Source organism: Dipteris shenzhenensis, chromosome 13 (genome assembly GCF_047967505.1).
Source record: "Dipteris shenzhenensis isolate YYH24624 ecotype China chromosome 13, Dip_SZ_1.0, whole genome shotgun sequence".
Lineage (NCBI taxonomy): Eukaryota > Viridiplantae > Streptophyta > Polypodiopsida > Gleicheniales > Dipteridaceae > Dipteris > Dipteris shenzhenensis.
In genome coordinates this window covers 7216868-7238960 of record NC_141608.1, presented here as the reverse complement: position 1 = coordinate 7238960, position 22093 = coordinate 7216868, and the positions used below count along the sequence as shown (strand labels likewise).

The 22093-nt window shown below is 45.7% G+C and overlaps 1 protein-coding gene across 1 annotated transcript in view; it reads left to right on the top strand.

Annotated features, from left to right (window-relative positions):
• LOC147894968 (vesicle-associated membrane protein 721-like) overlaps positions 1 to 22093 on the top strand; it is a 32048-nt gene that overhangs the window by 5754 nt on the left and 4201 nt on the right. Inside the window, exons 2-3 of the mRNA XM_087383500.1 lie at positions 3167 to 3308; positions 3412 to 3532. Of these exons, the coding sequence (XP_087239626.1) occupies positions 3167 to 3308; positions 3412 to 3532 (263 nt within the window). The remainder of the gene's footprint in view (positions 1 to 3166; positions 3309 to 3411; positions 3533 to 22093) is intronic.

Sequence of the window (22093 nt, the reverse complement as noted above, 5' to 3'; positions counted from 1 at the left end):
TCAGATATGTTGACCAAGAAACCACAGCGAGGATGTCTGACATAGAGGTGTGGGTTGACGAGGAGTCAGATGCCTTTGTGAAGGTGAAGGACAACATGGAGCTCTTGGTACCTTCCAGGTGTGTGGCTGTCGACACAGACACGAGGGTGGATTCCATGGAGGACCCTAGGGTCTTATGGTCAGATGGATGTTGTTACCTCATTGAGGCACCCACCAAAAGCCTGTGTAATCCTATATTGTCCCATGGTTTGCTTTCAGAGCAAGCACACAGGTAGTATGGCGGTTTGGTATGTACTTGATGTCAGGAACATTTGAGCCTTTATAGCATGCCGTGGAGAGACTCTGCTCTTTATTTGTCTTCGGTGATGCGAGATTGGAAGGAATTGCCCTCCTTCGAAGGCAGAAGGGGAAGTATTGGTGCTTCTTCAAATCTCAGACGTAGATTGCTGGAAGGTGATGGACAAAGGGTACTGAAGCCAGAAGAGTACTTTCTTGAGAACTCAATGAGAGTTCATGGTCCTGGTGATTTGGAGATATTCATTGGTTACAGACCTTGCCAAAGGAAGGATGGGTTGAAACAGACCCTCAGAGCATGGTGCTTGGAAAACTCCTTGTTGTTCACTCATTATGAGGGGGACAATTGGAACATCGTGACGGCTGGATTGCTTGAGTTCGAAGGCAGGAATGTGACTGAAGATGGTGGTGCCAGGAGGTGCTACCAAAGATGGACCTGTGTATCAGGATGGTGTGCGGAAGCGGAACCAGAATTGGTGGAGTAGGAGCCATTGGATGAAAAGCCAGGAAAAGAATTCGACATCAAAGTGTTCCAGAGGACTATGACCCGGGAGTCATTGGAGCATCATCATCGACGTGTTGGCATTGGGCCTGGATGTGTCGGTGAGAGGGGGGGTTGGAATGGTCACCTCCCCATTTGTAAGCCCCCATATGAGGAGAGCATGGGGGAGGTAGACCTGGAAATATTGGGGCTGCCACATGGGCAGCACATGAGCTGCCATGTGGGCAGCTGTCGAGGCAAAGGTCAGGCCATGGACCTGCAATTGGAGGCGCAGCATGGCAACCTGTTTGGGCAGGCTTGTGCGCAGTGCCTGCAGTAGGTCCTGAACAGGGCGCGGACCTGTATAGCTGCAGTATGGTTGCATGGCGGGGGTCTGTGGGCAGGTATGAATCCTGCAAGAGGGTCTCCAGCAGCAACAAAAGGGCCGCCTAGCAGCAGCCCAAAAGGGCCTGGCCAGGGCCCTTATATAGGGTTGGTTGGACCAGCCAACCAGGTCGGCCAGCAAGCAGATTGGTTGGCCACGATGAGGCTGGCTGGTCGGTCCATTCAAGGTGGCCTTGCGCCCTATAAAAGGAGGACTTCCATGCCCTCATTCCATATCTTCTAGTGCAGCACTTCAGCCAACAGATAGGAGCAGCACTAGACCTACCTTGGGCCTATATCCAGGAGGTGAAGGAGGTACAGAGAAGCTGCAGACTAAGTTGAGGAGGGCTGCCCACCTAGCCAGGTTTCCAGACAAGCAGACTGGTTGGCCAGGATGAGGCTGGCTGGTCGGTCCATTCAAGGTGGCCTTGCGCCCTATAAAAGGAGGACTTCCATGCTCTCATTCCATATCTTCTAGTGCAGCACTTCAGCCAACAGATAGGAGCAGCACTAGACCTACCTTGGGCCTATATCCAGGAGGTGAAGGAGGTACAGAGAAGCTGCAGACTAAGTTGAGGAGGGCTGCCCACCTAGCCAGGTTTCCAGACAGCAAGGTGGAGAGGATCACTCTAGACAGAGAGTCTACATTTGCTTGAGGTGGAGCACGCGGGCTCAGAGATCTAGAAGTGCTCGACATCTAGTAGTAGAACCTGTTGGTATTGTATCCTGTCCTACTTTGTGGACGGACGGAAATATAAAGTGTTGCTTCTATATTTGTCTTTGAGCGTTGTCTATTTACTAGTTTGTGATTCCACACCCCACACGCACACTGTGTGAGCTCCTAGGCATTACTATCAGTCTTCCGCTGTGCGTACCCTCTGTTGGGTCATTTCTAACAAGGTATAGGCATCTGCTAATGTTGATGGTGTAAGAGAAAAAGGGAAGTCCTCTGTTGACCCTAACTAAGGGAACCAAACCCAATTTTGGCAATTGTTGCTCTTGTAAATGACAACACTCTTAAGAGCACAACTTAAAGTGATAAGTTGTGATAAGGACTCAGGGGGCCTCTTGCCCTAGAGAATTGAGCTAACCAATGTTTGCCCCCCCGGCATTACTATTAGTCTTCCGCTGTGCGTACCCTCTGTTGGGTCATTTCTAACAAGGTATAGGCATCTGCTAATGTTGATGGTGTAAGAGAAAAAGGGAAGTCCTCTGTTGACCCTAACTAAGGGAACCAAACCCAATTTTGGCAATTGTTGCTCTTGTAAATGACAACACTCTTAAGAGCACAACTTAAAGTGATAAGTTGTGATAAGGACTCAGGGGGCCTCTTGCCCTAGAGAATTGAGCTAACCAATGTTTGCCCCCCCTTGTGTAAGTTCCTTCCGATAGGCCTCTAGGATAGGTTGCATCGATCTCCTTAGCGACTTGCCCCTCTCATATTTATCGAAGCTCTTTCAATTGCTAGGGGGGATAGCACAATGAGTCTGTGAATCTAGCTGGTCCTCTGTCCCATTGTGCCCAACTAATGTGAGTCTTTGAGCTAGCATGAAGCCCTTTTGGTCCTAGACGTTTGGTGCCTAATGAGTTGTTGATGTTCTATCTCCTCTTGCATTGAGGTTGACATGCACGAGAGCAGTTGCTAAATGGTGCTAGACCCCTCATCAAGGGGAAACCCTTACGTGTTAAGGGGCATTCGTGAAGATCCATGTATGTGAGGCTCCCAATGCTCTCTCTCTCTCTCTCTCTCTCTCTCTCTCTCTCTCTCTCTCTTTCTCCTCCCACAGATGATCTTTGGTGGTACTTTTAACTTTCTAAAGATTGGTTTCTAATCTTTGTAAAAATCTCCTTTGATTCTGTGAATTAAGCATATGCATATAAAAAGGATGAGCACATTTTTATTGGTCCTTAGACGTGGGTTAATGTGGAGTTTGTCGTAACTGTGGGCATTTAGCTAATTTTCTCTCTCTTAAGGGTATCTGTTCTAATTTCAGTTGATAATTGCAGCTTATATGGTCGTTGCCGATGAGACAGTTGGAAGGCAAGTGCCCTTTGCATTCTTGGACCGCATCAAGGAGGACTTCAAGCGGCGATATGGGGGTGGGAAGGCTGACACAGCTGCTGTGCACAGCCTTGACCGAGACTTTGGGTGTGTGAAATGTTATACACTCAAAAGGTTTTATATCAATAGTTTTCTGAACAGCAGTTTGTTTGGTTTGACCCACAGACGAATTGTTTGGGGAATCCTGCAGGCCTAAGTTGAAGGACCATATGCAGTACTGTGTTGATCATCCTGAGGAGATGAACAAACTAGCCAAAGTGAAGGCTCAGGTTTCAGAAGTAAAGGGCATCATGATGGAGAACATTGAGAAGGTTTGTCTTTACTGCTGTTTTGGGGAAGTCAAAAGGGGCTATTGGACTTCATTGTGGTGTTCTTTACGTCTAATTTGTCAAGCAGGAAAGCACTGGAAGTTTTGCTTGTTCCTATGTTGTGAATTCAAGACCCATACTTTCTGTAGCATTGCTAGTGTTATTATCCTCCTTGAACTGACTTTCAGGTTATATATCATGCAACACCTTTTAATCCCTGTTGGCAATGCGTCCTTGACTGAGATGATATTGGCAGAACTTGAATCCCTTGTGGTATGGATGGCTTTTGCTTGTAGTATTCTTCACCACTAACTTGTCAAAAGCAGGAAAGCACTAGAAGTTTTGCTCATTCCTACGTTGTGAATTCAAAGCCCATACTTTCAATAGCATTGCAGGGTTGTTATCCTCCTTGAACTGACTTTCAGCGTAGATATCATAATGCACCTTTTATCCCTGTTGACAGTGTGTCATCTTGACTGGAATGATGTTGGCAGAATTTGAATCCCTTGTGGGATGGATGGCTTTTGCATGTAGTATTCTTTACCACCACCTTGCCAAGCAGGAAAGCACTGAAAATTTTGCTCTCTTCCTATGTTGTGAATTCAAAGCCCATACTTTCGATAGCAATGCAGACTTTCAGTGTAGATATGATGCAGCACTTTTTCAGAATACATCAAAACATCTTGACTGGGATGATGTTGGCAGAACTTGCAGAACTTGAATTTCTTGTGGGATGGATGGATTTTGCATGTATGCTTCTGTTATGCATTGGACTTCAACTCCTTGTTTCAGACGATGCTCTTGTGGTCATGCTTAATGAAGTTGCATGTAGAGCCTGCTTAATGAAGTTGCATGTACAGCCTTACTTGTTGGTCAAGTTAAGTTTCTTTTCTCACTTAATGCCCTGAAATGTTTTCTTTTTTCAGAGTTTGGGCCATGTGGACTATAATTGAGATTTGTAACATTCTTTTAGTTGCATTTGAATACATCTTACAAGAGTCGGAGGTCTGTGTGGTGATCTTAGATTGAGTAGACTTTCAGTAGGCCCAGTGCATTAATGCGTCATGGTCAAGCTGCGAGAGGTCTGGTTCAGTGGCTAGTGGGTAACTCTGGTCAAAACCTCTCTGCATGCACTCACACTGTGATCAGGATGACCCCAGGCTTAACTTGTAAAGAAGAGAGCTGAAAAATGGCCCTATGCTTCCACTTAACCCAAAGGGCCCAGTCCTGCTTTCCCAACCACTGTCCCTGATACACGTAGAAGCTGTAAACCTGTAGATCCTAACCCAATTCTCACATCATGGGCAATGGCACATAGTTGTACTGCCCAGCCAACCTTTGCGCGTAGTATGAACTTAAGATTCAACGATTTTCTCTTCCTACATGCATACACCAGAGCCCACAGCTCCCTAGATGGTTCTACTTGCCACATGTAATCGTTTTTGAGGCCCATCCTTGGCACACCATTTTCCCCCTCTCTTGGAGTACATTAAATACACTTGCCCCTTGGCTTTTACACATTGGCGCACCTAAGCCCTTAGCCTTAGAACCACCTAGTCTGCACCATTCCGCCCTCATCAAGGACCTTGACATTGATTCCTTTGACCACATATTTGAAGCACAATGAAATATAATATACAAGTTGGTCCTCTAAAGGAAAATGTCCACTGATCCTTTGGAGGTCATGTTATCTCGACTTGGGTATCAGTGACCTTGCACGCTCCGCACCTGGTACACAGATTTCCAAGTAGCCTCAAGATAGAGGTAGACCATGCCATGCAACCAACACCGTGGATATCTTCCGATTGTGTACTTGCATTGCTCCTCGGTCTAGGATTCTTGTTGGTTTGCGCCTTGCATTATCCTCTATCTCCTGAAACAAAACAACACCCTCGATTAGTGAGTCACCTGGGTGCACAAACTTTTTTAAAGAGAAACATGAAACACTGAGTGCACCTTACAACCGTGTGGTAATTCCAACTTATAGACTACCGTGCCTATTCTTTTAAGAATTAACCACGGCCCGCAATATCGGGATGATAACTTAGCATACTCTCCTACAGTCAGAGACTTGGAGTGTGAAGTATTCTCCTTCCAATGACTGAAAATAATTTAATGTCATTGTGGATCTTATGAAAAACTTTGCGTTTCAATAAGAATACTAATCCTCCCTAATCCTCCCTAGTCTTCCCTAATGCCTCTACTAGATTCTTAAATTCTATATCTCCTAACCTAAACATCGGATTTGCGCGGGATTTGTTGCACTAGGTTTGTAATTTTGTGTTTCATTCATCTTGAAATTCAGAATTAGGATTCGGTTAACAAAAGTTAGGAAATTTAGATCTTTCACCGAAAAAATTGATTGGTGATTTAATTAAAACATTAACCTAAGCTACACCCCCTAATGTACATTAATCTAAATTAACCTAATCTAAACATTAACCTCCAACCCTTACCCCAGATCCTGCAACAACCAGACCTGAAGGTTTGTTGCGTCGCCGGCGACTCCTTCCCCTCGGCCGTGCCTCTCTCCACCATGGAGCTTCCCCTCCAAGTCACCCCTCCCTCCCCTCTCACTCCCTTCGCTCTGCCTACCCTGTCCCCTCTTTCCCTTGTTGTGGCCATACATCAAGGGCTTTGTGTGTGTGCCTTTGTCCGTGATAGAAGCAATCGGCCACAATAAGTATTTCAGCTGTTCCCCTCCCCCTAGCCCTCTCCTTGCGCTTGCAATGGAGCTTCGTGCGAAGCTTCATCGTCGTTAGCAGTGATAAAAGAAGCAGCAGCAGCAAAGTGCACTCACGATGCACAACGCTTTATAACGATTTCCAAGGCAGTGCACAACGAATTCCAGAACCCTCCAATTGGGACACATGGCAAAATATTGCCTCCCCTCAATTTATGCCTCCCTTATCTCCCTCTTTCCATAAGAAATTGCTAATGTAACTTTTTCTCACATAGCCTCCCTATTCATCCGCATATGCTTTAGATCTATCCATGGCTTGGCGGATTTTAGCTCTCACAAGTGCTAGCATCTCCGGCATGTGAACCATATAGTTCACGGCACTAGGCTCTTTTTGAGGTATTCCGACCGTAGTTGGATTTGCTTTTCTATAACCATAGTTCAACTCAAATGGACTCATTCTTGTAGAAGAATGCTTTCTATCATTGTAGGAAAATTCTAATAATGGCAACCACTTATCCCACGTATGTTACCGCAATGAAACATACGCTCCAAGCATATCCTCTAAAGTTTGGTTGACTATTTTCGTCTGACCATTTGTTTCAGGATGATCCCCACTACTCATTCTCAACTCAGTCCTTAGTGCCTCAAACATTGCAGTCCAAAAGCGATCGGTAAATTTAACATCCGTGTCATACACTGTGGGTCTGGGTAATCCATGTAGACGAAATATATGTTTAATAAACAAATCCGCCATTGCGGGGCACTAATAGACTCCCTAGTCGGAATGAAGTGAACCATCTTGGTAAGACGATCAACCAACACAAGGATAGAATCATATCCACCTTGGGTCGTAGGCAGATCAATTTAAAGTCCATGGAAATGCTCTCACCTACCTTGACACATCCCCGCACTCCTGAAACCTCTGATCTGCAAAACACACCACGTGAGAAACTGAGCAGGTTGCTCTCCACCCAACCATGACATCTACGGGATGTGATCCCGAATCAGGAGATGTTCCCTCCGAGCCACGAGCTGAGCTACTGGCACGAACTCCCAATCAGAGCCAAACCAGCCTGGTGTCCCATACCACCAGGTGGCGCTGTGAAGCCGTGGATCTGCCACTGGGCCTTGGGCTACGCTAAGATGCAGGCGCGCGTCCGCGACTCAATCCAGGATTAGACCTGGCACTTGGGAACGAAACTTGCTCCCAACTGCACACTGAGAACTGAACCCCCTGGGCCCTTTTTATAGACTCGGGCCCCGAGCGCCAAAAATAGCGAAGACCTATAAATAGTTCGTACCCTTGCCACTCAACCCGAGAATCAAGCCTGCTTAGCTCTAAGCCTCCCCAAGCTACCTGAGCTAGTCCTGTGTACCTAGTACACGTCAGATACCAATCCGTGCACATGACATACTCCCCCTCCTCTAAGAACTCACTCCTGAGTTCGCTAAAAAACCTGGAAATGTTCTTTGGAGGTTTTGTAATGTCTCCCATGTTGCATCCTCCTCAACACGATCCTTCCACTTGATCTTGTATTCCGTGATAGATCGATTATGAATCTGTCTGTCACGAAATTCAAGAATATACTCAGGTTCGTGTGGAATAAAAGTCAAATTTGTAACTTCTATTATCTCGTGAGGAGAAACAAGTTGATCATCCGCACCCAAGACTTCTTTCAGTCTACTGACATGAAAGACTGGATGTACTTTAACATCAGGAGGCAATTCTAGTCGATATGCAACTGGTCCAATTCTTTTAATGACCTTGAAAGGACCAAAGTATCTGGGGGATAATTTCGGAACCAAACCAGTACTTAGGCTCTTGGATTCCTTGGAAATTCTCAAATATACCATCGTTCCTTCAAAGAACTCTCTAGGTGAACGATGTCTATTAGCATAAAATCTGTCCCGATCTTGGGCACTTCTAATAGACTCTTTGGCAAACTGCAACATTTCCTGCATGTCTAGCAAGAAGTTCTTAGCATTTTGAATCCCTTTTCACCCAACCATAATTGGTGACTTAGGTTGAAACCCTTACATAAGCATAAAAGGACTGTAACCAGTACTAGAATGCTTTGCACTGTTGTAAGCAAATTCAATCATAGGTAGATAATCCTCCCATGAAGACTGTCTCTTAGATACATATGCCCGAAGCATGTCTTCAACCAACTGGTTAACCTTCTCTGTACTGCCATCGGATTGTGCATGATCCGAGGAACTCATACTTAGAGTAGTTTCTAACTTCTCAAAAACAAGTGTCCAAAAGTTACTTGTAAACTTTGAGTCCTTGTCACTGACTATGTCAGATGGCAAACCATACAGCTTAAACAAGTGGTCCACAAACTCGTGAGCCAGCTGAACAGCTGAAATAGTTGTTCTAGTAGGTAAGAATCTAGCCATTTTTGTCAAACGGTCAACTATGACCCAAATGGAGTCATGACCCTTGCGCGTTCGAGGCAAACCAGTAATAAAATCCATGGAAATACTTTTCCATTTATTACCTGGAATCTGTAATGGCTGTAATAAGCCCGCGCTTCTAAGACGTTCTGCCTTAGTAACCTGACAAACCCGGCAACCTACTACATAGTTCTCAATAAATGCACGCATCTTAGGCCAATAAAAGGTATGCTTCACAAGAGACAGAGTCCTATGTATACCCGGATGTCCAGCACTAGGAGCATCATGACACTCCCAGAGCTCTTGGATTTAAGGTCCAGAACATTTGGCACACAAATCTTTTCATTCCGGAACAGCAAGCCGTTCCTAATCATCCACTGACCTCCCGCCGCTTGTATCGTAGGTGGCACAATCCCTGAGTCCTGGTCAACCATGGAGCTCCCATCCTGGACTCTCTGCCAATAAGAACTGAAAAGACTATCAGTTGCGTATAGCCCTCTCAAGGATTGAAATAGGTATGAGGATATTTCCGTAAATGACAGAGCATTTACAAACTTAACTCGACTTGAGGCATCCGCCACACTATTCAACGAACCCTTACGATAACGTATTTCAAAATCAAAATCTTGCATTAATTCTGTCCATCTAGCTTTCCGTCCCCTCAATTCTGATCCGTCACACACATACTTAATTGACTGATGATCAGTCAATACAAGAAACTTTGAACCATACAAATAGTGTCTCCAAACCTTAAGGGCATACACTACAGCATAAAGTTCCTTCTCGAGTGTGGGCCAACGATATTGAGTGTCGTCTAGCTTCTCACTCTCGAAAGCTACAGGTCTGTCCTCTTGGAATAGGGCTGCCCCAATCGCATAATCACTCGCATCGGCCTCTAAAACATAAGGCCGGGTAGGATCGGGTAATGCAAGAACGGGTGCTTCCTTGATAGAGAACTTCAAGGTTTCAAAAGCCTTGTTCATTGCATCATTCCAAGAGATTGGCTGGGTAGACCTGCGTCCACGATCTTTCAATATGTTTGTCAGGGGTGCCGTGATATGTGAATAATCACGCACAGATTTTCGTAGAAATACCATAAATCCTAGGAAAGAACGAAGTTGTTTCACAGTCTGAGGAATAGGCCATTCTAAAACCTTCTGGATACGATTCAGATCAATGCTAATACCTTCAGAAGAAATCTTGTGTCCTAAGTAAATGATCTCCTTCATAAAGAAGTCACATTTACTCATTTTGGCATAGAGCTTATGCTCTCTTATAATAACTAAGACAATCCGGAGGTGTCCTATGTGATCCTCAAGCGTTCGACTATATACCAAGATGTCATCTAAGAACACTACAACAAATTTGCGCAGAGAATCCTTGAACAAATCATTCATCATCTGTTGAAAGGTGGCAGGAGCATTGGTCAAACCAAAAGGTAATACGAGGAATTCGTAATGACCATACCTAGTTCGGAATGCGGTTCTATCTATGTGTTTAGCATAGATACGGATTTGGTGATAACCCGTACGCAAATCAATCTTAGTGAAATACTTCGCTCCGGCCAAACGGTCTATCAAATCATCGGAACGAGGTAGAGGGTATCGATTCTTAATTGTCACTTTATTTAATCGTTTATAATCTATACACATTCTCTAGGAAGAATCTTTCTTCTTTCTTAGAAGGATAGGTGCACCCCAAGGTGATTTACTTGGGCGTATATAGCCCATATTCAGGTAATCCTGTAGCTGGGTAGCTAACTCATCCTTCTCAACCTGGCTCATCCTATAAGGTGGTACACTGATAGGTTGAGCCCCTGGGACTAAGTCTATGCGATGATCTATTGCCCGTTTTGGAGGTAAACCTTTCGGCAGTTGAGCAGGGAATACATCCTTAAAAACTATCTAACAACATTCTCAATTCACGGTGTTCAAACACGCTTAAATCATTTTTACAGAGACAACAAATGAAGAAAGCGGAATCAAAACACACTGATAGACATCATAATGAGAAGTGTTTAATATATTCCAAATCTGCATCGCAGATACAATAGGTCCCTAAGAAGAGGGAATTTTATCACACTGAATACAAAATTGGGTGTCCTTATCTACAAAAGAAAGTGTATGCTCTGTTCATCCAATCTGAATATTGTGGGTTTTATACCACTCTATTCCGATCAACAAGTCTACATGCTCCAGGTGCATAACATAACATGTAAGAGCCCCTGTGTAAGCTTGAATCGGAATGGGAAGCGCTTCAACCTTGCGATCCCAAAACTGCTTCCCAGTTGGAAGCTGCACCTCATAGGTGTGATCGCTAGGTACTGTGGACAGCCCCATCTTCTGCACAAATTTGTAATTAATAAAGTTGTGAGAGCTGCCCCGATCAAAGAGAATGTGAACCTGTTGGTCCATAACTTCTCCATAAACTCGAAAAAGATCATGGGAACCAAACAACGAAGTATTGAAAGTGCAATTACAAGAAAGTGGGCAGGTAATGACATTTACAGAAATACCTGTCATCGAAACTTGGTTCACTCCCTTGGCTTTGGTACCTGGACCCGCCCGGAGCTTCGGTCCAAGCACTAACTTTTGATTCTTGCGCTTTGGACACTCATTCTTGGTGTGGCCCTGCTCCTCGCAATAGAAGCAACGTCCTTCTTTCTTAAGCTTCAAAGTGTGAAGGAAACGGGCTCGACCATTCTTTGCCTGAGTCAAGTTTTTCTTGGAGGCGTTGTCCGTAGACTTCGTCTCCCCGGTACCAGTCGTAGGCTGAAAGAACTTGCGTTTGTTCTTTCCACTCGTGTCGGAAACTGTAGTTGCTTTGGCACTGGCCATGGTATCATCATAAATACGCACGTAATTCATGGCCTCTTGCAACGTTGTGCATTTGTTGTTCTTTATTTGCAACTTGTATGAATCTGGCAAACCATCCACGAAGAAACCTAACAAGGTCACTGGATCCATCTTTGTGGCCCTGGTCTGCAGATCCTGAAATCTTTGAAGATAAACTTCAAAGGACAAGTTTAGCTTTGACATATGGAGGGCTTTAAGCTTGCCGACGATATCATAATCGTACTCCTTCTTCAGGAACTCCTTCCTGAAGACCCCTTCGAAATCTATCCATGTATCCGACTTAGGCTGAAGTTCCTTCCACCATAGCAACGCTTTACCTGACATGAAACCGGCTGCAAGCTGGATCTTCGTCTCATCTGGGTACGGGTGGAACTGGAAGTGTACCTGCCACTTGTGTAACCAAGTGTCAACCACCTCCTTAGTTCAAGACTTTTGATCTCCCGGAAAAGGGTCTGGAGTTATGTTCGGGCCTAGCACTGAAGCCATGGCATCCACATGCGTGAGTGCCTGCACAGTGCTAGCCAGAAGAGTGAGAGTCGCTTGAATCCCTTGGAGTTGCTGTGTCAACTCCGTTTGATTCACATTAACCTGCTCGAATTTTCCATCCAGAGCAGTGGTGAATTCACTGGAGGCCTTTTTCGTAATCAGGTCATCATAAAGACCCTGATCTTTTTCTCCCATAGGAGTGTAATCCAAATCCTGCTCTCCCATGGTGAACTCGGGATTTGCAGAATCAGACAGAACTTGAAATCTGATTTGAATATAAACTGAGAGAAATAACTGAATGAATCGATTCGGAAAGGAGAATGGAGCAGAGGAAAACCGTCCCAAGAGATGCTGACGGAAAGAGATGCTGAAAACTGACGAACCAAATAACTGAATGAATCGATTCGGAAAGGAGAATGGAGCAGAGGAAAACCGTCCCAAGAGATGCTGACGGAAAGAGATGCTGAAAACTGACGAACCGGAGGTGCAAAAATCCCGGAGTCTGGCTGAACTCGATGCAGGCTGCAGCGTACGGAATTCTGCAGCAATCCGTACCGTACGGTACCCTCCTGCTGACCGTACAGGTGACGCAGCTGTACGGATGGCTGACGTGGCTGTACGGCTGCTGACGCGATCCGTAGGGACGCTGATGCAGTCTGTACAGTTGCTGACGTGTGTACGGTGGCTGACGCAGGCAGTACGGTGCTGACGTAAGCTGTATGGCCGATGACGCAGGCTGTACAGCTGATGATGCAGTCTGTACGGCCGATGACGCGATCCGTACGGACGCTGACGCAGTCCGTACAGTTGCTGACGTGTGCGTACAGTGGCTGACGCAGGCAGTATGGTGCTGACGTAAGCTGTATGGCCGATGATGCAGGCTGTACAGCTGATGATGCAGGCTGTACGGCCGATGACGCAGGCTGTACGACCGCCTGGCGCAGGCTGTCCCGAATCTCGATGGCGCAGTCACTTCGTAGGACAGAGAGGGCTCCTTGCAAGGCTATGGCTGGGGCTGGAACCCTGTCCAACTATATAGGGAGCAGGGCAGCCTAATTAGGAAGCCCTGCTTCCAAAAAAGGCTCACCCTCCCAGCTTTGGAGGGTGGTGCTTTTTTCGAAAAAAGCAATACCTCTCGCAGGGTGGCCGCACCCTGTTCCAGCTCCTTGCGCCTCTCCCTGCCCTGGCCGAAAATCGTACCAGCCATGGCGCACAATCACAGCCTCCATCGCAGCCCTGTCAGTCACTATTTGCTTGCCTGCAACTCAGCTACCCTATCGCCTCTCTTTCCTTCTTCTCTGCTCTCTCCCTACTACGTGCATCCTTCACTCTCAGCACCCTTCAGGAATTTCAAAACTCTCTCCTTCTTCCTCCTACCTTTTCCCTACATCCTGACCACCCTTGATAACCCAGGAGCCAACCAGAATTTGCAGCAGCAAATTTCGAAATTTAGGGCATACCTGGAGGAAGAAATCATCCAAAGTACTCGCATAAGAAATTCCTACCTCAAGAGCTGGCTCTGATACCAACTGACACATCCCCGCACTCCTGAAACCTCTGATCTGCAAAACAAACACACACCACGTGAGAAACTGAGCAGGCTGCTCTCCACCCAACCATCACGAACTCCCAATCAGATCTGAACCAGCGTGGTGTCCCATACCACCTGGTGGCGCTGTGAAGCCCTGGATCTACCACTGGGCCTTGGGCTACGCTAAGATGCAAGCGCACGTCTGCGACTCAATCCAGGATCAGACCTGGTACCTGGGAACGAAACTTGCTCCCAATTGCACACTGAGAACTGAACCCCCTGGGCCCTTTTTATAGACTCGGGCCCCGAGCGCCAAAAATAGCGAAGACCTATAAATAGTTCGTACCCTTGCCACTCAACCCGAGAATCAAGCCTGCCTAGCTCTAAGCCTCCCCAGGCTACTTGAGCTAGTCCCGTGTACCTAGTACACGTCAGATACCAATCCGTGCACATGACATACCTAGTGGTATTTTCGAGGGCTGTAAAAGTTAGGGTGGCTTCACCCGCTCTGCTTTACTCACTTGACACGAAAAACATGTCATATATTTATGAATATGTTTTTTTATTTTTGGCCAAAAAGAAATCTCGTTTTATGAGATCATGGTAGTTCTTACGTCCTGATGAAGCATCTTGAGCTTGGGATCAATATAGAAACCTCTGTAAACAACCTGACTTGAGAGGCCGCTAAGCTAGGTCGGTAGAGCTCATGCAAGCTGAAACAATGCACATGAACTTGAAAAACGATGGATCTGACAGTACTACGATCGAACTTGTTGCCAACTTCCAACGTAGAAAAAAAAACACCTTCACGTAACACACTCAACCTGGTGGCTGACAATCCAAGGAAAACCCAACTAACTCCTTCGACTTCGCGCTCTGATATCAAATGATACATGTAGAAGCTATAAACTTGTAGATCCTAACCCAATTCTCAAATCACGGGCGATATCCATACTTATACCACCCAACTAACCTCTGCGCGTAGCATGAACATTAGATTCAACGATTCTCTCTTCCTACATGCGTACACCAGAGCCCACAGCTCCCTAGATGGTTGTACTTGCCATATGTAATCATTTTTTAGGCCCATTCTTGGCATTTCCCCCCCTCTCTTGGAGTACATTAAATACACTTGCCCCTTGGCTTTTACACATATTTGGCGCACCTAAGCCCTTAGCCTTAAAACCACCTAGTCTGCACCATTCTGCCGTCATCAAGGACCTTGACATTGATTCCTTTGACCAACTTTTATATTATATTTCAAGCACAATGAAATATGATATAAAAGTTGGTCCTCTTAGCACTTCCCTTGTTTGCCAATGGCTATGATATTTGCATAAAAATGGAATTTCGGAGGATAAGGAAAGGAGCCAATGCCAAACTCACCCCTTTTGTGTGGAGGAGCCCACCACAAATGCGAGCTTTGGGAAATCGTTTGACATAGTTCTTCACATTAAGCTTCCATGGCAAAAGTTTTAACTTTTTCAACATTCCTTAGAAAGAAGGTTAATATTTATATAAGAAATATACAAAGTTGATGATAAGGTGGGTTTGAGGCATTTTATCTAAAATTGAGAGACTCTATGCTGGCTTCTCCTAAAGTTCGGCCTCTTACTAAAATTATAGTGATTTTGGGGTACAATTTATATGATTGCTAGAGAGGTTAAGTAGGGTTGCATATGACTACTAGAGTAAGGCTGAACTTGGCTTGATGTATGGATGGAGCAAGGGCTGCATTATGCACATCGGTTGATCATAAGGGCCTACTCACATGAGTGTGTTGGGAGCTGGCCTAGTCACACGAGAGAGAGTGGGCACGTAAGGTACCTTGGCCTCTTTGTGGGTATTGGAATAGTTGTCCAATCAATTCGTTGCTTCCATTCGACAGGAATACACTATATGGGCAGCCCTTCTATTTGCCCAAGCTTTTAGGGATGCTAGCTGGATGTATGCTTCTGTCTTTACTCTGAGCAGATAAGTGGTTAAGAGGGAACTTGAGGCAGTTGCAAGGAATTGTGATCGAGTATGGGTTGCTAGGAACAGTTCCAGGCTTAGTGCAAGCCATCTGGGACAGAAGTGAATGCCTATTTGCTATGCTTGATGGAAACCACTTACAGCAGAGGTTATGCCCTGGTGAATGGAGTGTGATGAGCTGTGGAAAGCTCTAGAGGCAGGAGTAGTTGATTCCAATTTGTAATCTGTTTTTTTAGGGTGTGCTGAATATTAAATAAATACTGAAAGGGGCGCCAAGGCTTTGGGGCCAATGTGTGTCTTTGTTCTAGGTGTAGGAGCATTCTGGCTCCCAATCTGCATTTGAAATATTTGCCGAGTATTTGTAAGGTGAATGCATTGGCTGGTTAGTTGTCTATTACTGCCCTCTTGTTGGCCTGGAGGCCGGTTTCATGGTTCCTCTAATGGGTAGTGGCAGTGCAGGACAGGCTGGAGGGAATCCTATGCATCCTTCTTTTTTGCAGCTCCCTGTTTAGGATAATCTGACAACCAAAGGGAAGGTAAAGGATTAGCTAGGGGGGTGATTCTGAGTTACATGCATGTGGAGGGAATCCTATGCATCCTTCTTTTTTGCAGCTCCCTGTTTAGGACAATCTGACAACCAAAGGGAAGGTAAAGGATTAGCTAGGGGGGTGATTCTGAGTTACATGCATGATGCTTTCAATGACAATCTATAAGGCCACACTATAAAGTGATTACACTCTCGATGAACTAATACTAGATCTAGCCAGGTTACTTTTGGTTGAGTAAGAAACAATCCACTGTGGCAACATCATCATGTGGAGCTGAGTACATGGCAGCCTTAACTACTACAATAGAATGTGTATGGCTCAAGAGATTACATTTTTCCACTTTGGCGATTTAGGAGATAAATTGGTAGAGTGCTCCTCCTTCTAGACACAACATTCCCACTTTGGCTACCCGCTATGTGCTTTTTCTCTCAATTTCTCAGCAATGAATCACTTGTGACTGATCCATGCTTCTCATGCTAGACCATTCCATGCTTGGCACTCGTACATAACAATTGATTGTACCAAGGATTAAGAACATAGACTAGTGGGGGCACTTGTGAATTTTGAAGGAGTTTAAAACTGCAAGCATCTTGGTTATGCTGGTCTCATCGTCCTTGGAGGGCGTCAGCTAGACATAGGCGATCTTAGCAAGTGGTTGATTGGCTTAAAGAGGCCCCAGTGATTGAGGCGAATGGCAGTGGTGGTAAGGCTCGTGTGGATGGGGAGTTCAATGACTTTGCCAGCATGGAGGATGAGGTCTCCAAGGTTCTTGCAAGAGAGCATGTGTAGAAAAGGGGGGTAGGGACATGGAAAAGGGGGATAGACTAGCAGGAGAGAGAGATAGGGGAAGAAGGAACGAGAAGGGGTAGGAGAGAGAGAATGAGGTAGGAAATAGAGAGAGAGAGAGGAGAGGGAGTAGGGACGAGAGAGAGAGAGAGTGAGTGAGCGTAGGTAGGAAGGAGGAAGGGAGAGTAGATAGGATTAGATGTCACATCAAAAAGTGCCCAAGTACATGAGAGGATGGTACTTATATAGTACCCCCTTAGCTATTTAGACCCCTCTATTTAGCAAACACCCTCAAATACTAATTACCCTAACCCCCACTAACTTGACCCACTTTTGGCCTTCATTACAAACCATCCCTGCTCAATATAATTTTGTCCTCAAAATTGCAAGTGATGGTTGAACTCCAAAACTTCCTGCTGTAGAATAAACATGTTCCAACATGCGGGCCACCTGGGTCAAAAGGGAAAGTCCAATAGTTCCCTTCCATAGATAACATGGCACCTCCTAGGTCATGTAGGCGTTGATTCCACTTAGCATGCCCATCATCAATAAGCTCCACAATCATATAGCCATTGCTCATCTCCATGGAGTCTACTTTGCACACCTCTATGCCTTGTTGTCGCTTTCTGCCTACATTGGGAGCATTCATTGCTTTTCCATATATCCACTGCATCTCTGGCTCTGTTATGTTGCCCAAATGCAACAAACTGAAAACCATCTTCATTATAGATGCTATATTCAGGCTCAAGCAGTTCCAAAAGTTCTTGTGCTTCCTCAACATTCCAGGGATCTTCAATCTTCACATGTAAGGCCTTCAACCCTGGGCTGGACCGCTGTAATTTCCTTTTAACCATGACACCCATGAGGTCTTTGAAATCTGCACGTGTGTAGGGCTTCCAAGATGAAATCCTTATCTTCAACCAACCCTGGACATGATGCATGCTATCATAAAGAATCTTGCCCTCATTATCCATTGGATAAAATCTGAGATCTCCTTCCAAAGCTGAGAGCCATTCTCCCTGCTTATTAGGATCCTGGGTTCCTCCTTTGAATCTATGGTCTGCCAAAATATCATTTGAGTTTGTACACACTTGTCCAACCAACTATTGCCATAATGCAAGAAAGACAAGTTATCAGATGGTACACCCACATAGGCATGGTGCTGTTTTGACAAGGCATCATCAATGTCCCACTTGGCCTGCAAACTCATGTACATATTGTGCATGTGGCGTCCTTCCACATAAATCTGTCCAGGCTGCGTTCGAGGTTGTCTAGACTCTATGTAAAGCCTACTATCTGATTGAGATCGAGGCCAACTCCTCTCACAAGCATCATGCTGAAATAGAGCTGAGAAATAAGTGCTGGAGGGATATGCTTCCCTAAAAGCATCCACATGAGGTTGGGATACGCCAAATGGTGCTAGTGAATACCGCTCTCTATCCCCTGCATGTAACTGAAGGATATCACCCCTTGGAAGAGTCACTGGTGGAAGTCTCTGGCAGAAGTTTCTCATGGGCAAGATCATAGTGGACTGCTTACTAATAAGATTTCCACAGATGGAAGGACCTGGCTGGTTGTGTACTAGGTACTCTGCCCTTTGCCCAAAATGCACCTTGTGTGGGGTTACAATGAAATTCCCATGCATTAGTGTGCCTTGGTGCTCTGCGGACAAGGATGCAGCATTATCGTGCCATATGAGATGACCACCCTCAGGAAGAGGCCCTTTGTTCTTCATGATCCTCAACTTCTGTTGTGGCAAGTTTGCCTCATCCCCAACTATAGACTTACCTTGGTCTCCTGCAATAGCACTTCCATGTGCTTTCCCATCAAGTTGCATATCTGCATTACGTTGCTGCTGTGCACTAATGTACTCCTGGGGACAGTAAGTATTTAGACCAATGTGGTTGTGCAAGGGCTGATTGTCCTCAATATTATAATACCCATTTGCAAAACGGTCATAACAGCCATCTTCCTTTTGCTGTGCATTATCCTCATAACTTTGGCTGTCATTTTCAGGTTGTACCATGTAGATGCCGCTTTTGTGATTGGCAGTGGTCATGAACATATAAGAATCAGCTGTAGGGCTCTGCCATCTGGCATTATCCCTGCAATTCACATGCTTGGCCGCGGTTTCCATCCCCACCATTAAGTTCAGTCCTAGATGAATGCATCTTTGTTGTGTGCTTCATATACATGTCATATACGTTGAAGAGCTCAAACTTTGATTGCCCTTTGAAAACTATCCCCTGAAATTTTTCAAGTGCCAATACATGGCTACAATATTTTTGATGTGCTGTACACAGCATGAGGACATCCTTCCAAAGTTTTTCCTCTGCGTTTATAACACTCCTGTGTGATGCTGTTGTTTCCCTTGTGGCTGCTAAGTGTAGGAGGCAGAACTCTCACGTATACTCACCTAGTGAGCAGTAGCGAAGGTTATTATTGATGTGGCCATATTCCCCATTGTCATGGTCCTGACTGCGTTGTGATGCAGCTTCTGGGATCAAACTGTCATGCATATCTTGTTCAAGCTGCTCGTTGTCACTGTGGGTAAGATTACTTTGGCATCCCTTTCTGTGGTTTATAGAGACCATACAATGCTGGATACTCACCTCCTCAAAAACTTTGTCCTGAAAGTTTGCATGCCTAGAAGGATCAAGTGTAAGTGCATCCACATCTTTACTTTGCTGGTCAACATCTGCATCTTGATTCCTATTAAAGACTTGCTCATCATTGCTTGGCTCATCATCTAACTTTTCAGCCATCAGGCCTGCTTCGTTGTCACTGTCAGGTAAGCATTTTCCATCACCCTGCATAGAGGTGTTAGTATGCTGAAGTGCCAGGGCATCATCCCGAGCAAAGTTTTGTTCTTGCAAACTGATATAACAGCCCTCTTTTTCTTGCTGTCCATATTTGCCTCCATCATGTGGGCTGCTCTTTTAATATGAGCGGCTATCTCCAAAAATCCCAATTGTATTTGCAGCTGTAATCGCCTGGAAATAACCAGATTTGTGCCGTGCATACAAAGGCATGTTCACTAGCTTTGAAGCATGATTTGGCTGTGTACGAGTGAGAGGCATAGGATGGCTGGGCTGCATTGGCTGCGTTACCAGCATTGGCATACGTGCATTCTCCTCAGATGTTGGGTGGCTATTTTTATCGGCCTGCTTAGCGTTTGCCATCACACCTCTAGGCATCATAGCTCCAAAAACAAGTGGCTGCTTTATGGCATTTGTATCTCCACTTTTAGCATGGAATGACCCCATGAATGACAACTCTGTTGGTTTTAACAGCTGAATGTGTAAGGTACAACCACCGTCATATATATTGCGACCTTGCAGAGTGTTTTGTGCTTGCAATGCACTGGCCCACGAGGCAAAGTGTATTTCAGCTTGGGGACCACCTGAAAGCTGATGCATGATAATCTTATCAATAAGCCCAAAGGGGAAAAATACTTGATGCAACACATCCAATGTAACGGGGTACAACAGATGATGGATGGTGATCAGAAGGATTCCCTTGGGCTGTGAACCTTCCTCCTGTTGAAGCTGCCCTAAGCTTCCTGCATACTGCTCAAAGCCCTGCATAAGCTGCCCAAAAGTCGAGGCACATTGCCCCATGTTCCTGGCTGTCCCATAGTGTGACCAAGCTTTGTTGCTGTCCCACTATGCCAAATGCATGCACATGTCCTCAATTCCTACCTGTCTCAAAGCGTTGGATAGGCTTGGAAGAAGGTGGGTGAAGAAGTTGGCTAGCTCCCTACAGGACAGTTCAATCTGATAGAGGTGGCTGTCCCACAAGCGAGTACGAATGCAAGGCAAAGATCTGCTGTAATGAGCACCAGATACAGTGTGTGAAATGTTAATGGAGAAGCTCAAGAAGAAGGTTGATGAAAAGGCTTCAAAACGGAGTCCGAAAGAGCCCAAATGGGGCTGTAAAAGGCCCTAAGAAGGGGCTGTGAAGAGCTGTCCTTCTTGCCTCTTTTTTTTTTTCCCCCTTTTTTGAGGGGGGGGGGAAGGGGGGGGGTTCCTTAAGTCACCTAGGACAGTTAGGACTCCTAACCTAAAGACTGCTAAGACACTTAGGACCACTAAGACATTTTTGGTTAGTCTAACTTAACCCTAATAAAATGTAGCTCAACCCGGGTTTCCTTAACCACTAACCTAACCCTTGAACTAAACCCCAATTACCTAACCGACCCAACTAACTAAACCTAACCTATCTAACCAAACTTGAACCTAACCTAACGGACTAACCCTAGTTAGGAACTTGGACTAAGGTCTAAGGTAGGGAAGAAAAAAAAGAAAGGTGGTGTAAAGGCGAGTAGCGGCGGTGCGACGAGGGCGGCAGGGTGGCATCACGACGGGCTGCGGGCGGCGTCACGGCGACGCACAGCAAGGGCAAGCATTATGGAGAGCCAAGGCGATGCACAGCAAGGGCGAGCAAGTCGCGACGGAATCACAGAGTCACGGGGGTCAGCTGCAGGGGTTGACGATTTGATGACCAGCTAGCAGGTGAAGGCCTCACGTACGACCTGGGATCCTTGACGAGCAGCTTGCGGGTGAAGACTTCACGTATGATCTTTGAAGGCCTCAATGCAGCTTGCGGGTCAATCAATCGAACCAGATAGCGAGAGAGGCAGGATCACAAATGGAAGAGCTGGTTCGTGGTTCTTGACTGGTTGCTGATTCGAAAGTAGATGCAGGAGGGCTTGCTGTCGTTTATGCGATGCTTGGAGCGTCAACATTGATCGTCAAGATTGGACCGTGTCTGCTGCATGCACTGGTGGCTTTTGCCATTGCACTTGGATGAAAGCTTGTGGTTGTGCCCTTCAATTTTCACTGTTGGACAGCAGCTCAACGATTGAAGGGTGAAAGGGAAGCGCAAAGGTGCCAGAAAAGGTGCTCTGATACCAATGTAGAAAAGGGGGTAGGGACAGATTCGGAAAAGGGTGATAGACTAGTAGAAGGAGAGAGAGATAGGGGAAGAAGGAAGGAGAAGGGGTAGGAGAGAGAATGAGGTAGGAAATAGAGAGAGATGGAGAGGGAGTAGGGAAGAGAGAGAGGGAGAGTGAGTGGGGAAGAGAGAGGGAGAGTGAGTGAGCGTAGGTAGGAAGGAGGAAGGGAGAGTAGATAGGATTAGATGTCACATCAAAAAGTGCCCAAGTACATGAGAGGATGGTACTTATATAGTACCCACTTAGCTATTTAGACCCCTCTATCTAGCAAACACCCTCAAATACTACTTATCCTAACCCCCACTAACTTGACCCACTTTTGGCCTTCATTACAGCATGATGCGCAG